Source organism: Perna viridis, chromosome 8 (genome assembly GCF_037379345.1).
Source record: "Perna viridis isolate PV_CMFRI_1.1 ecotype Kerala chromosome 8, ASM3737934v1, whole genome shotgun sequence".
NCBI classification, from domain to species: Eukaryota; Metazoa; Mollusca; class Bivalvia; order Mytilida; family Mytilidae; genus Perna; species Perna viridis.
Genome location: NC_142452.1, coordinates 17180152 through 17196649, shown reverse-complemented (window position 1 = coordinate 17196649; position 16498 = coordinate 17180152). Strand labels below are relative to the sequence as shown.

At 32.0% G+C, this 16498-nt stretch overlaps 1 protein-coding gene across 1 annotated transcript in view; it reads left to right on the top strand.

Moving 5' to 3' along the window:
• LOC148609563 (low-density lipoprotein receptor-related protein 4-like) overlaps window positions 1-16498 on the top strand; it is a 65745-nt gene that overhangs the window by 22239 nt on the left and 27008 nt on the right. Inside the window, exons 3-9 of the mRNA XM_088596474.1 lie at window positions 7833-7946; window positions 8896-9012; window positions 9645-9761; window positions 10181-10306; window positions 10657-10773; window positions 11894-12010; window positions 14575-14703. Coding sequence (XP_088452600.1) covers window positions 7833-7946; window positions 8896-9012; window positions 9645-9761; window positions 10181-10306; window positions 10657-10773; window positions 11894-12010; window positions 14575-14703 — 837 coding nt within the window. The remainder of the gene's footprint in view (window positions 1-7832; window positions 7947-8895; window positions 9013-9644; window positions 9762-10180; window positions 10307-10656; window positions 10774-11893; window positions 12011-14574; window positions 14704-16498) is intronic.

Below are 16498 nucleotides of genomic sequence, written 5' to 3'. Positions count from 1 at the left end.
GGACGTACATTATTCTGACTCAAATAGCCACATACTTGGTAGAGAATGCAGTGGCTAATTAGGGCCCCGCCACTAAGTGGCAGCCGCCCTATAGTAATCAGTCTGTCCATCCATGCATACGTGTGTCTGTCCGTAACAAAATCAGTTTTCCGCACTTTTTTTCAATATGCTTGCAGATATTGGGCTGATATTTTGTATGTGGGTCAAGTAGGAATAGTTACAAATCAAGTTAAAGTTTCGTTCCACTCCACCAATATTTTATCAAATAATGGCCCTTGAACTTTGAAATTTCACTAAAATCACCATTTTCTGCACTGTTTTCCCCATACACTTGCAGATTTTGGGCTGATATTTTGTATGCGAGTCAATTATGATTAGTTACAAATCAAGTTTTAGTTTCGTTTCGTTCCGCTCCACTGGTTTTTTACCAAGTTACGGCCCTTGGAATTCCAAAATTTCACTAAAATCGCAGTTTTCCACATATTGTTCCCATACGCTTGCAGATAATGGACCAATGTTGTGTATATGTGTCAAGTATGATTAGTTACAACTCAAGTGTATGTTTCATTGTACTACACTGATTTTTGACCAAGTTACGGACCTTGGAACTAGAAAATTTCACTAAAATCGCAGTTTTTCGCACTTTTTTCCATACGCATGCAGATATTGGACTTATATTTGGTAAGCAAGTCAATCATGTGTCAATTATTATGAGTTACAAGTCATGTTTGCGTTTCGTTTCGATCGACCAATTTTTTATCAAGTTCTCAAATTTCCTGTTAAGCAGTGGATATTTAAAAATATATTTTCAACCAGCGGTACCCTAAGAGATGGCTGCCATCTCCATGATATCTAGTTTTTATAGTCTTCAGTAAATTGAGTCTGCAATCAAATCCACTAAACTCCTGCACTTGAGGGAGCACACTACCAAGAGACCACTAGGGGGGTCGTGTTGTTAATTAGTATTGGTGCTTATTTTCGTACAGGTAATGATGCATTTCCAACTGAATTACCGAAATACATGTACATGAATTATCTATTGGATAACATTGACTTTCTAACTATGGCTCACATGATAGTTAAGATACCATGCGTAGTATAGTTCTAGTCAACCCTTTGTTGCTCAATAATTTTAGTTTCTAGCATTACTGACCAAGAATGGAAGTACAAAATAACAGCTCATTCACTGAGATAAAAATCTATTTTTTTATTTTCACAGAGAACTTATCTCCACTCTGTAATGTAATTGCCATGTATTATAATGTGCTAATAAGTGATAAACAATAATAAAACCTAACAACCAATCCATCAATCAATGGTCAAGAAAATTGTTGGTATAGGATGCATCAAATATCATCTGTAAGGAGATTTATACCAATAGTCATGAGTTAGACAGACATTGTAACAATAACAATGACTCATGTTTGAAATACTTCATATAGATTTTGTTATCAAACAATGACATGTAAAAGAAGGGTTATAAAATAATTTATTTCCATTATTTTCTGGAATCAACCAAATATCAGTCTCCTTTCTGTAAACAGGTACCTGACTAGTATCACACTATTAATAATTGTTGGCTAGAACAAAATATTATTGTGGCATTTATGAGATCGTTCTTTATCTAAAATGGTACAATTTTCAAATCACAATTTTTAAATACTTGAAATGCATCCAAGTAGCAAATTCCTCTTGGATAAAATTATCACTTTTATTTTTCTAAATTGATGTTATTGATAATGACGAGTGTTTTACTGACACTATCAGTATATCCAGGATATTGGTGCTAGATACATAACTATTGTTGCATTAGATAATCTTCCTACTTATTTTATAGTACCAAATAGTGACTGGTGCCTACATATACATGTAAACCGATGTACTAAAAAAATTACATGTACTTTACATGTAACCAACAGCTGAAACCTTTGTTCAAACTCTCTTCTTGGTACAGAGTCTGTATTGAAAAGGATATTGGTATATTATCTGTGGGTACTTTGTGTCTATCAGATAACATGTGGTACATGTATTGAAACCAACACAGTACAAGTACATTAGTACCCTATGTTTAAGATGTTATAAGTATGAGATGGAATTTGTCTGAAATTTTTTTGGTGTTTGCACAGTGATTAGTGCCATGTTCAAAGAGTATTTGCCTTTGTCAAATAATACATGTGGTAGAAATCTAAAGGAACTTGTACACATTTTTTGGCACAGCATGAACATACAATAATAAAACATACTCCTCAAGTGACCCTCCTTTGTCTGAGATACTTATTTCCAACATTGTAGCCGTCTATATCCTGATGTTACATCTTGGCAGTAGATATACATGTAGATGGAATACATGTACTTTGACTGGAAATATTACATTTACTTACTCAGGTACATGTATATGTATAGGAGCATTATGGGAACAACCCGGCTTTTATGACAATTTTATATTTGGCTTAATAGATAAACATAATTTAAGTTGATATCTAAATCAGAACAGTTACTGGTACTGGTATAATAGTACAGAATAGGAAGATCCAAAAGATAGACATCAAATTTTCTAATGAAGGTTGTAGGGCTAATTTTACGGATTAGAATACAGGCTCTCATGAACAAGATTGGGAGTCTGTAGTTCAGATGTTTTGGTATCTCTTTAGTAGGCTATTTACAGTAAATAGTTAGTCTGTGTCAGTTAATCTAATACATGTAATAGGAAATAAACAAGAATTCCCAGACTGTAATTGATACTGTCTAATTGAGTAACATAATAAATGAACTTCTTAATGACTGTACTAAGGAAGAAGATTGGTGACCTATCAGTGATTGATATAGTACTCTGTCAGGGTAATACACTGCTTCAACCTCATCTCAGTTTGTGGGTGGTTGTTCATTTATTGACATGATTTAAGGCTTTGGCTATGACAGACAGAACTACATTGTGTAATTGTACTCAAATTAATTTTTATGTTTATTGATTGGGAATGAGGGGAATAGTAAGTTTAATTTCCCTGAGATGCAACTATTATGGTGTACCCAAGTGCAATATTTGTAACTGAGGGGAAAATAAACTTACTATTCCCCAAATATGCAGTCAGTAAGTGTTTCATTTAACTGGAAGAGATAATAGACCCACTTTGAGACAATAGACACTCAAACTAACCTGGCGACTTCATACTGCCCATGATGTTTCTGTCATCTGACTTAAATTTGGAATCTCTGGACTCGACCTTAAATAACTATAAATGCAGGCAGAGAATTCCAAATGGAGTGTTAAAAACCTAGCCAATGAAAATTCTGCAAAATATAATTAAGCTTTTGGTCAACTAGTTTCGAAGAGGGCATTAGTTACGAAACTATTGTCAGGTCAATAGTCTGTTGGTGTGCGACTCATCACATAAGTAAAATCTGTTAAGGAAAAGTATACTTAGGTATGATAATGAACTTTATTGATAAGCACCATTGCTTTGTTACATTGCTGATGTCTCAACTAACCAGAGTATGGGAAACTTCTTATAACATATGATTTGTGACTGGTTAAAACAATTACATCCTTACTGTCACCTTTGAGTGGTTCATGTTTTATAGAAGATCTACATGTGTAGTATGTTGCTGATGCTCAGTCCCTGTAAGGGGAAAATGTTATTTTGTCTTTAACAACTGACTTGTTCAGCACAAGTGTCATACATGTAATTGTGACAACCAGTTTATAGGTGTGAAGGAAAATATACTATCAACAAAAGAATGGAGCAGAAATATACATATGTATGTGTGTCTGAATTGAGTAATAATGTAGATATGAAATTATTTTGCATTTTGTTTGAATCTTGCATGAAAGAATTTATTCCTGCTGTTTTTTATTCAACATTAGATTCTTCAATGTGGGGTTATTTTGTAAAGAAACAGTTAGAAAAATTTGCTAGTTGAGAAATTTTTGCAGATCTTTCCAATCACAAAGTTAGCATATTTTCCCCTACACAAAAATCATAACATCTCCTGAATGTGAAGAATGAAACCTATTGTTACAATAAACAAACAGTTACTTCCTTTGAGGCTTATATATGTAGAATTAAATCATCATAGCTTTAAATAGGATTTTTTAGATAAAATGTTTTAGAACTGAAAAAAAAGCATTTATTCATATTAAAAATAATAAAACATTCATCTAAAATCAATCCATCTGTGTGACTTTGTGAAATTTTTGGAGAGCTGAGTTGGCTCCTTATTAATTTCTAGTGCTGTGCCTCCATTTTACGAATCGCTTTTTCATTTACTTAAAGAAAAACTATTAGTCTGTAAATGATTGTGTTTACATTTAAGATGGATTATTTTAATGGGTGTAACCCTTCTGTATTACATGTAACATGTTTTCAGTTATTTACATTACTGCAGCATGATCCTTTTGATTTGTATAGTGTTATACATTATGATATCTCTGCCAGTATATACAATTTGTAGGCCAAAGGAAAGTAGACCATAGTTTCTCCTGGCATGCCTTACAGGCTTATTCCATATGGAATCAGGATGCTTGCAAAGTTTTTTTTGACAAATTTTGTTGGCTTCTTTCTGAACTGTTCCAATTGTACTTCTGTCCTGATTTTATATACTTCTAACATTAGAGTTGGGATCAGTGTTATCATTAGGAACAGGCTGGAGGCCAATTTGCATGCTTCAAACACCTGTCTGGCTGGTTTAAGTTGAAAAAGTTATGTATCATTCATTTAAGAATATATGGATTTGTCCTGTCCAAATTTTTATTTGATCTTTTAGGAGACAAAAAATAGTGAAAACACTGATTGGAATTAGGGCCAGCCAGATAGCTGAAACACTTTTATATGTTTTACAGTAACCTTCATGAATACCAATTTCAAAGATTCAGTAAATTACATGTGTCCTGAATTACCATGCTGCTAGGAAATATTTGTGACAGGTCAAACAAGGGTTAAGGTACTAGGTAACATATTTCTACAGGTGCAAGTTGACCATTGTATTCATTGTAATTGCTCAAATGTATTCTAATGTGTGTCTTGAAAAGTTCAGTGTGCATTTGTTTTAATGGACTTTTTTATAGGAGTCTGCTTAGAGCTGGTGCTGTAGATTTTTATTGTTCATGGGACAAAATGAACTGTTGGTTAAAGCTTATAAAAGGACTTTTGGGGTATGGATGGATCCCACCACTTTGTCCCTTTAACTCCACAACTGCCTGGGTTAATGAAAACCCCAAAAGTCTGAAATTCATAGTCCTCCAAGTCTGGGGGTTTGATATATATTTGAAATGGTTGGTAAAAATCCACAATGTATAAATAAGTTTAAGCTTTCAGTGAGTTTACTGCAGGTGTAAATGTTTTATCTGTTACAGATCTTGGTTATAGTTATATTTATAAATCTACTGCTCCCAGGATAGTGTTGAAATGTAGGCATTGTTTCCATTTAAGTTGATAAAACTTTTCTAAAAACAATCACCTTTTTTTCTTCTTCTACCAGTAATGTAAGTTTTGGCAAAACAGTTTGACATTTTTTCTGTACCTTATACTGATAAATTGCTAAATGCCAATTTTTCTTCACTTCACAAACTTTTGTAACTGAAAAAAGGAACAATTTTAATTACATCTTAAAAAGCCAAGAATTATTTTCATAATTAAAGATTGTGCTGATCTCGCTTAAAGTCAGCTCAATTTACATAGAGTCATTGAGTTTCTGGATTCACTGATAATTATAAACTTCTGTTTGATTGACAGACACACCCAGCTGCTAATAACAGGGTATATGTCCATGTTTTATTGGGTTTCAAGTAACCCTTTGAAATTGACACAGGTGTAACTTTGATGTAAAACACCTGTGCTCACCTGTGGGCTGAATTTTAGGCTCAGTAAACAGGCATACATGCTTTTGCATCTAATTAGAGATCGGAGATGATAGGGACATATGTATATATATATAAAATCATAGAAAAAAGTTGTGAAAGCCATGATATGTTTTTAGTGAATAAATAAGTAGTAGTGTTCAGAATAACATGATGTATTTAATTTTACATTTTTTTTCCTTTTGTCAATTCAAATGAAAGTGCATAAATTTGAATTAGGCGACAAAATGGTTTATGATGTGTTGTTATCTTTTTGAAGTATTGCAATTTTGAAATTGATAGATGAGCCTCAATTTTGATTCATTATATGTGAGATATTTTTATTTGGTTTTTAATAAGCCGCTGATGTTAATTTGCTACCAGTTAATGGGTACTTTATGCACTGCATGCTTGAAAAGATTTTGGTTGTCATTAAAGAAGACATACTTACAAAGAAAATAAATCAGTGTAAAAACCTTGATGATATTCATCTGTTATATTTCAACAAAAATGGAAAATAGCATGTTATGTTGAAATATGAGCTCAACCCCACTGATCTGACATATCATCTTGGTTAAAGGGGATAATTTTGATATCTAAATATTTAAATGGGAAAGATAAAATTCCAGCACATGTATTTGACATAAACCATTTATTACTAATCTCTTGTTGTTGACATGCCTCCTGCAGATCTTTGACTTTTGAGTTAAATCTCAAGTTTTGTCAAGTGTTGTATAACATACATGGGACAATGTAACCATTTGATCATGGCTACCAAGAAATGAAGATATCAAACATATTTTAACCTTTTTTTACCAAAAAATATATAAATAGCCACTTTTGCATGTATACAAGTTCTTTTGGATCATCATTACATATATGTTATCAGCACCTGACCAATATTTAATTACCTTTGACCTTAATGTACTTCATGTACATGTATATCATACCAATTGCTGATAAAAAATTCATTTGACAGAGTTGTTGATGTGCCCTCCTGCAGATCTTTGACGGAGTTAAATCTCCAGTGTTGTCAAGTATTGTTTGACTTGCATGTAGCAATGCAACAACTTTATATGATCCTGGATACTAAAAAATGGGCATAGGAAATATATTTGGTATTTTGACCTTCTTTTAACAAAAATTTAAAGTTCTACATTTTATAGAGTTTCAGTAAATGTCACCACTTAATACAAAGTATTTTATTGGCAGATGACAATATCACAGGCACACAAAGTTTCTTTGTATTAGAAATGATTGTTCGACTTTACTGAATTACGTGCAAATATGCATGTTACTGATCTCTAATTTACTATGTGTCTGGATGACCTGATGATGTGTGTCCTTTGAAGATAATTTCTCAAGTGCTTTCATTGTTGCATATAACAGTGATACTATTTGTATGATTTAGACTACTGAAATATTGAAATAGCTTATCAAAATGTAGGTAACATTTCTCAAGCCTTGTGGTTACATTAAATTACCAACAAGTTTTTATATCTCTTAAGTAAACATTTCAGTAACACCAGCTAAGGATATGCAATATGTAATTCATGGATGGAAAGGCTACATATTTTTAGTTTTGATATTTGTGTAAAATACCATACTAAACAGAAATTAACGTGGATTTTCATATAACCCTTGTTCATAGGAGATAAAAGTTACATAGATTGTACTTTAGAACGTAGAATTAGAGGGAGAAAACTCAGTAAATTACACTAAAAAACAATAGAAACTTTTGGATTTTCAATGTGGATTATCTCCTTAGAGCAGATTGGAACATCTGATTATACATTATATCATATAGACCTATAAAGCATCTTAATAACAAAAATAAAAATATGTAGCCTTTTTCGGGGTGTATCACATAATACAGAATTTGCATGATTCTTACAAAGACTGGTACTGAAATCTTTAGGGACTCTTAGTCTTACCAGTACCAGCTGCAAATAACTAAATTAACATTTTTAGATTGATGTTATGTGTTTTATTGTTCCAGATCAAACATGCTTGCCCAACCATTTTACATGTAACAACCAGCGATGTGTTAAACTAGAATGGCTGTGTGATGGTGACAATGACTGCGGTGATGATAGCGATGAACTCAGTTGTCGTAAGTTAATGATGCCATTAAGATGACTGTGTATCACTTTTTACTTATTATACGGGTGTTTCTATAATGCCAACATACATGCAGGTTAAGAGTGACAGTATAGTGTAGTTAGGTCATTACCAATACTGAGAGAGTACTCCAATATACAGGCATCAATTTTCATAGTTCCATGGGATTTTAAATTTATAGATGCTTAGCCATTAAAATTTTCTTCTGAAAATTCAAATTTGAGTTTGAATTGCATGTCATCATCCTGCCAAAACCACTTAAGTTTGCTACTTAAAACATTTATCAATACAATAGCAGTTAGCTGTATCTAAATAGTGTTAAAAATAGTACTTCTCACTTAGGATCGATTGCTAATGCTTACAAAACAGACTTTAAATGGCCTTATTGTATAACTAAAAGATATGCATTCGATTCTGCAATTTGTTGAAAGCACCTAGAGAAAACTTATTTTATCACATATTGATCTACAGAAGTTAAATTGCTTAAAGATATACAGAGTATAAGGTAGTCTTCATTCTTTTTTTTTTACCATATATGTTTATGATAGGTTTGAAAGAGAAAAAAATGACTCCATGTGTGATTCCTCTTGTTTATCTGATATTGATAAGATGAATTGAAATTCTTTGTGACAACAGAATTTTAGGGATTCCCTATTCTGAATTGATGACCCTTGCATTTAATACACCTGCAATGAAAATGTCCTTTGGAAAAAACAGAAAACTCCTAACAAAGTTTCTGACATCCTTATGAATTAGAGAAACAGTTTTTTTTTTCATTGCAAAAAGCTAACCATTGCAATTCTACAGTCATGGAAGTTGAATATATATGAAGTTTTTTTTTATTTTGCTAGTGACTAAATAAAAGAATTTAACAGTCTCCACAGTAGAAATAAATAATTAGCTGATTGCAAAACTATTTCATATTTATATTTTCATTCCAGCTTCAAAAAACTGTAGTGCCGGCCAATTTTCCTGCAGTGATGGTAGTTGTATCCCTTTACACTGGAAATGTGACCATGACCCTGATTGTAAACTTGGTGAAGATGAAATGAATTGTGGTACGTTTAAGTTTTTTAGGTAATAAATACAAGGAAAACATCGATGGAACAGCTCTGAATTTTCACATCCAATTGGTAAAACAAAGTCAAGAGAACAAAGACAGACAATACAAGAAGTACAGATTAAAGATAATAAAAATCTAGCAGTAGAGTCTACAGAAGTTGGGAAACATAGAAAAAAATCACCACACAGAGTCTACTGAAGTATTAAATCATGGACTAATTAACATATTCAGTATCAAAACAAGATGTCTTGACATCAGAATTATGTGTACGAGTGGGGTCACATGCTAGCTCATTAAAAATCTGGCTCAGCATGTTATACTTGTACAAAACAGAGTCTATTTGATTGATAAAAAGATCTTGTCCTGAATTGCATGAAATATTTACCATAAGAGGTTAAAATACATTCAATAAATCAGTCAATAAAAACAAAGATATAAGGTAAGCTGAGAAGAAAGTGCTTAAATACAAAAAAAAAAAAAAAACAGAACAAAACAAAACACCAAAAACACATTCATACCTAGAATTGAGTAGTATTGTTCATGAAGCTTTGTTAAGAAGTTTATATTGCACCTTTTAAGATGAATTGGATTATACTATTTTACCTGATTTGTATTCTTTGTTTTAAGCTGTTGAATGTAATGAACACCAGTTTGAGTGTAAAGACAAAACCAGCTGTATCCCTAAAGAATGGAAATGTAACACAAAACTGGACTGTTCTGACGGCAGTGATGAGGAGGAGTGTAGTAAGTCTTCATGAATTGTCTCCCTTACTTAGAGTCGCTTAATAATAATGAACTAATAATAAAAAAAATAATCGAGTTTAGCTAATCAACATTAAATCTTATATTTTACTATGACAAAAATAAACAGCATAAGAAAAGATCAGTGAAATCAGTGTGAAATTCAGATATGGAAGATGCATGTAGGAAAATAGTTACCTATAGTATTACAATAGGATTGTTAAGTTATTATTGGGATAGTAACATACTTCATTGTTATTATTGGGATAGTAACATACTTCAGTGTTATTATTGGGATAGTAACATACTTCATTGTTATTATTGGGATAGTAACATACTTCAGTGTTATTATTGGGATAGTAACATACTTCATTGTTATTATTGGGATAGTAACATACTTCAGTGTTTTTATTTTGTTACAGATGATGAGCAGATTTTCTGTAGTCAGTCTGAGTTTACATGTTTACAATCAGGCAGTTGTATTCCAGTGAAAATGAGATGTGATGGAAAACAGGATTGTGACGGGGGAGAGGATGAATTACTCTGTGGTAGGGAGATGCTGAATCAATGGATTGTTTTGTACAAGTGCAATTGTAGGGTACCTCTGTGAAAAAGGAAGTTGTTTATTTCCTAATAAAACAGGGAAAAAATAAAGAAAAGTTTCTAAATTTCTTTTAACTTTGAAAACAATATCAGCTCCTAGATATTAACACTGACATGTAAGCATGAGTGCACCTCAAAATTAAATGCTAAAACTGCCAGTGAGTAGAAAAAAAAACCTTTTTAATCGTAAAATTGAAATTTGTGCATGATTACCAAGATTTCAAATATGTTCAATGAATCAATTTATGTTTTGATTTTACTGAATGCTGATTATGCTTTGTTTATTAACTTATAGAGACCTCAGACTGCGCCTCAGATGAGTATGATTGTGGTGATGGTTCATGTATAGCGATGAGCTGGGTGTGTGATGATGTTACTGACTGTGCCAATCTGATGGATGAACAGAACTGTAGTATGTGTCTTAATATTGGTCAAATAAGAAATTAGAAAATCTAAAAATAAGTTATGGAGACAAATAGGTGATATAAATAAGTTCGCAAAAATGTTTCCGTAAAAGAGCAGCAGTGCTTCAGTTTAAAAATCATGCAAGTTTTATAATGATATTGAAAAAAAAAAATCAATATTTCCTGCTAGTATATCTTTAGTTAACAAAATAAAAATTTGTTAGGCTTCCATTGTCAGGCATTCCATTTTTATACAACTGCCTTAAAAGAGGGGATAGAAATAAACATTTTCTTCAATTTTCAAATTTCTTATTTCATCTGCTTAAATACAAACTTTAAAGTTTTTTGACCACTTTCATTCTGGGCATGATCTTGTAAATCCCAATCTAAATTAAGAGGTGTCCTTACTTGACTTCTGTGGTCATATCAAACTTTGCCCTGCAAAGCATTTTATCATGCATGTTTTGTCCTATTATTATTAGTTTAATACCCTCCTCAACTTAATTCAAAGCATTGTTTGGGAAAGGTCAATGGCTGTTTATACAATTAGACTGAAAATTGTCCCTTAAGAATTGATTACTATATGAATTCTCATAGAATGGGTCTTTGTAATTTTGAGTTGAAAGTTACCTGTTAGTAAAATTTCTTTTCTGAAAGTAAAGACAAGTATTAAAGACAGTTATGTCATGTGAGTAAGCACACACATGTACAATATGTTAATAGACTGAAAAATCTAAAAAAAAAAATGTTTAAAAAATTGTGCCAAGGTAAAACATATACATGTATTATCAAGAAAATTATGCCTAGTTTTTATATCATTAAATTTACATGTAATTAAGTATTCCTTTTGAAGAGTTGAATGAATTTCTTAATTGAAAAATTGATAACTTATTATTCTGTGGAGTTTCTTCTTTAATATTAATGTAATATTTCACTCAGATCAAAGTGTCTGCAAATCATCCTACAATGATGTAATAATTATTGTTAAATATAGAAATTGACATTCAAGTTAATTGCAGGCTTCAAATTTATCATTATAGCAAACCAAAAGTTACATTCCTGAATTTATTTATAGATCTGCAGATCACAGGATTACCCAATTGATTGTCTAATTCTGTTTTTTAACAGCCTACGCATCTTGTAACCGGAACCAGTTCAGATGTGATACAGGTGCCTGCATCAGCAGATCCAAACGTTGTGATGGTGTCAGTGACTGTCCTGACAACAGTGATGAGAAAGGATGTGGTACGTATAGACCTCTCATTTGATCAGGTGTAAAAAAGATATGGTAGGTAAAGGTCTGTTCTCAGATTAATCACATAAAGGATGGGGTACATATAGATCTGTCATTGGATCAGGCTTAAAAAGGATGTGGTAGGTAAAGGTCTGTTATCAGATTAATCACATAAAGGATGTGGTACATATAGATCTGTCATTGGATCAGGCATGTGAATGATGTTGTAGTTATTTATCTGTTATTGGTTCAAGTGCAAGTTCTGGTAGGTATAGATCTGTTATTTGTCCAGGCTTATAAAAGATGTAGTAGGTAAAGATCTTTCATTGGATCAGGAATGTGAATGATGTTTTTGGTATAGATCTGTTGTCAGATCAGGCACATAAAGGATGTGGTAGATAAAGATGGGTTATTGGATCAGCACATACAGGATGTGGTTGGTATAGACACCATAAGGATGATGATATCTCCATAATGCTTGGCATCATGGTATATGTTATATATCATTGATTGCATTTGGTTTTGCTTCAGTTATTACTGTAAAAATAAACAAGAAAAAAATAACACAAAAGGAATCATAGCATGTGAATTTTTATATCAATTGGGGGTTTTCCAAACCTTGTCATCATAAATGGTTAGTGTGTTTTTATCTAAACGACAAAAAACTGAGTGCTTCATCACTCCACAAAATCTGTTTACCTTCTATTGTATATCATACTGTAAATACTGAATGAAAAGAGTGTTTTAAAGAAAATTCCTCTTTATTTTTTCGACATCGAAAACATCATTAGTACATAACATGCTGTTTTAAATCAATCAAAATCAGGAGGATCATCAAACAATGCTACGATCAAGTGACTCTCAGTCAGAGAATTGTCAAAGTATGTACTCTACAATACTACGATCAAATGAATTACAATCAGAAAATCTTTAAACCATGTGCTCTACAATACTATGGTCAAATGACTCACAATCAGAGAATCATCAAACAATGTGCTCAACACTACTATGAAAAAATTTCAGATTCACTAGTGGAATAAATGTAGATGTTTAAATACATCGTCTGTTTGATGTGTAATTAAATGTTTTGATACTATTGAACAATTCATCTGTAAAATTTTTATATCATCAAAGTACCTGATATCACTGTTAGGCTAAATTCTAATGTGCAATCAATAAAATTTGTTTCTTTTCTCTACACAAGCTATATTGGATAAATTAAATACACAAATGAGGTCATAAAAAGAGTGTCAATGTGTAATTACACATAATTAAATACTAATTGTAAAAAAAAATTCAACCATGGTTTGAAATAAAATATTCAGTTTTCAGACAAATTGAATGACTTTGAGACATCAGGATAAATTTCTCTCGAAGTCCTTTCGAGGGAACTGATTGAAAACATCAAGTTTCCAAGATTTTGAGTCATCTGAGGTAAAATTGTATTGGAGTTAGGGGACTTCGGCTGGGACTGTAAAATTAGTTCGAGTTATCCTAGATTTTGACTCTTCTGAGTTTGACACATCAAGGTTCATCAGTATTATGATTCTGCCTTCCTTTGAAAGTAAGATCTATTTTTTTTTTATCTTGTCCTTCTGTCTTTAAGTCTCGAACTTCAAGGTTCACATGTCTATCATGTTATTAATTTGATTAGAAAGAAATGGGTACAATGTGTAATGTGTAGATGTCTGGTACAATGTGTAGATGTCTGGTAAAATGTGTAGATGTCTAGTACAATGTGTAGATGTCTAGTACAATGTGTAGATGTCTGGTACAATGTGTAGATGTATAGTACAATGTGTAGATGTCTAGTACAATGTGTAGATGTCTGGTACAATGTGTAGATGTCTAGTACAATGTGTAGATGTCTGGTACAATATGTAAATGTCTAGTACAGTGTGTAGATGTCTAGTACAATGTGTAGATGTCTAGTACAATGTGTAGATGTCTGGTACAATGTGTAGATGTCTGGTACAATATGTAAATGTCTAGTACAGTGTGTAGATGTCTGGTACAATGTGTAGATGTCTAGTACAATGTGTAGATGTCTGGTACAATGTGTAGATGTCTAGTACAATGTGTAGATGTCTGGTACAATGTGTATATGACAAGTACAATGTGTAGATGTCTAGGACAATGTGTAGATGTCTGGTACAATGTGTATATGACAAGTACAATGTGTAGATGTCTAGGACAATGTGTAGATGTCTGGTACAATGTGTAGATGTCTAGTACAATGTGTAGATTTCTGGTACAATGTGTATATGACAAGTACAATGTGTAGATGTCTAGTACAATGTGTAAATGTCTAGTACAGTGTGTATATGACTAGACCAGTACACTGTGTAAATGTCTGGTACAATGTGTAGATTTCTAGTACAATGTGTAGATGCCTGGTACAATGTACAATGTGTAGATCTCTAGTACAGAGTACAGATGTCTAGGACAATGTGTAGATCTCTAGCGCAGAGTGTGGATGTCTAGAACAATGTGTAGATGTCAAGACTCAATAAGATATTTTATTCATATGTTTTTGTTTAAATAAAACATTTATTGGTATTTCTGTATTTTACAGAGATCGGTAATGGAGAGATTAAGTGTGGTGCTGGATTTTTCAGCTGTGGAACAGGAAAGTGTATACCTCTTGAGAAAAAGTGCAATACATTTGATGACTGTGGTGATTCATCAGATGAACAAAATTGTGGTAAGACTTCATAGTATAATGTCAAACATTGCTTCAAAATAAAGTCAGTGTTTCTTTCTGTTAATATCAAATTTAGCCCTGAAAGTAATTTCTTGTTAAATTAATTAGGACATAGCATAATATTTAGTTCAATGAGTGGTTTCTTTTCTTAAAAAACATTTTTTTTTGCATTTCATGCAAGCATAACAGGGAGACTGAAGCTAAAATTTGTTAACTTGGTCAAATTAACTTTCTGTGCAGCTTGTGAATTACTACTAGTAGTAACTAGTGTAATTAATTGGAAAAGTGGAAAAACCAAAATGTGATTATGAGTGTTGAAGAAGACTTAAGGAGTGTGTGTAAATTGTTTTGAGCACAAGTCGACATGAGTAATTACTTTTTAGTAATTCACAATAACTAATTGGTTATCTTTTTTATCATATAAAGTGAAGATAATGTGATCAGCAGATTGGTATTCCAAACATCATAAAAAAGGTGTTTTGACATTACAGTGAAAGAACATTTGAGAGTGAAAGTACAGAATTTATTTCATGTGTGAATTGTTGACAGTTAATTGCACAAAGAACGATTGGTTTTTGACATGCATGAATCACCTCCTGTCTGATTTTTATAAAAATTGCTACTTATATACTATACTTTATATCATTGAAAGTTACTTGTTTATTTGTACCAGAAACAGAATGGTCAACTGGATTAAATTTTTTCATAGATTTGTTTTTTTTTCAAATTTGTCTAAAACATTAAAGAAAATGTATGAATGTTATGACATGGAAAACAAAAGTATGGTAATAGCATGTAAAAGTCACATGACTAGATACATGTACTTGAAAAATCTTAGATGATGACAATTGAAGGGGTGAGGTTAAGGAAATACTTAAAATTATTAAATGTCTAATCTTTCATTTTTTTCCAGGAAGCTATGACACTAATAGTACTCAATCCTATTTATAGAGTATTTTGAAATTTTTAGCTGAATGAATGTTGTATTGCAGTAAAAACTCTCCAAACAAAACCTTATTTAAACTAAAGGATTGTCTTGGCTAATCAAGGCTTTGGTTAAAACAGGTTCTAAAGGCATTGAAACTTTTTGAAGGAGCTTTCAAACATGTCTGGTTTAAAAAGCTCTGCCAGGCTTATGTTTTACTGTTGTTTTACATGTACTGACTTGACTTGGCTTGAGACATGTTTAGTAAGGTTTATACTGGTTTCATTAGAGCACAAAAAGTCCACTCACACAAATTCTGCATAAAAATTTTAAGCTTTGAAACGTGGATTTTTTTTCTCCAAATTTCTGAATTTAATCTGTGAACTTGGTTATTTATATTAATATCTGTCTGGTACACCCTTGTAGTTATAAAGTTTGGGACTGTAATGATTATCTTAGTTTCTCTTAGGAATAAAATGTTTTAAGTACTCAAAAGTATCTGAAGTTCTCACATGAAGTGAAAATGAAAGTACATTACAGGGTGATCAAGTATAGGTACTTCTAAAGGGTTTATATATATAATTAGGTGATCAAGTATAGGTACTTCTAAAGGGTTTATATACATAATAAGGTTTAACTTCTGGAAAAGAGAAAAAATTCAGTTTAGTTTTCAAAAACTTTGTCTAAAGGAAAGAAGATCCTTGAAGTCCTTTGACTTGTTAAAGGGTGGTCAGTATCAAACTTACAAATAGTTACATTTCTGAAAATGACAGATGTAACTTAAAGAACTCTGTAGTCCTTGGTTTTGTCAATTGATCTTTCATATGTCAAGAAGTTATCAACATAATATACAATGTTAGGACTGTTTCC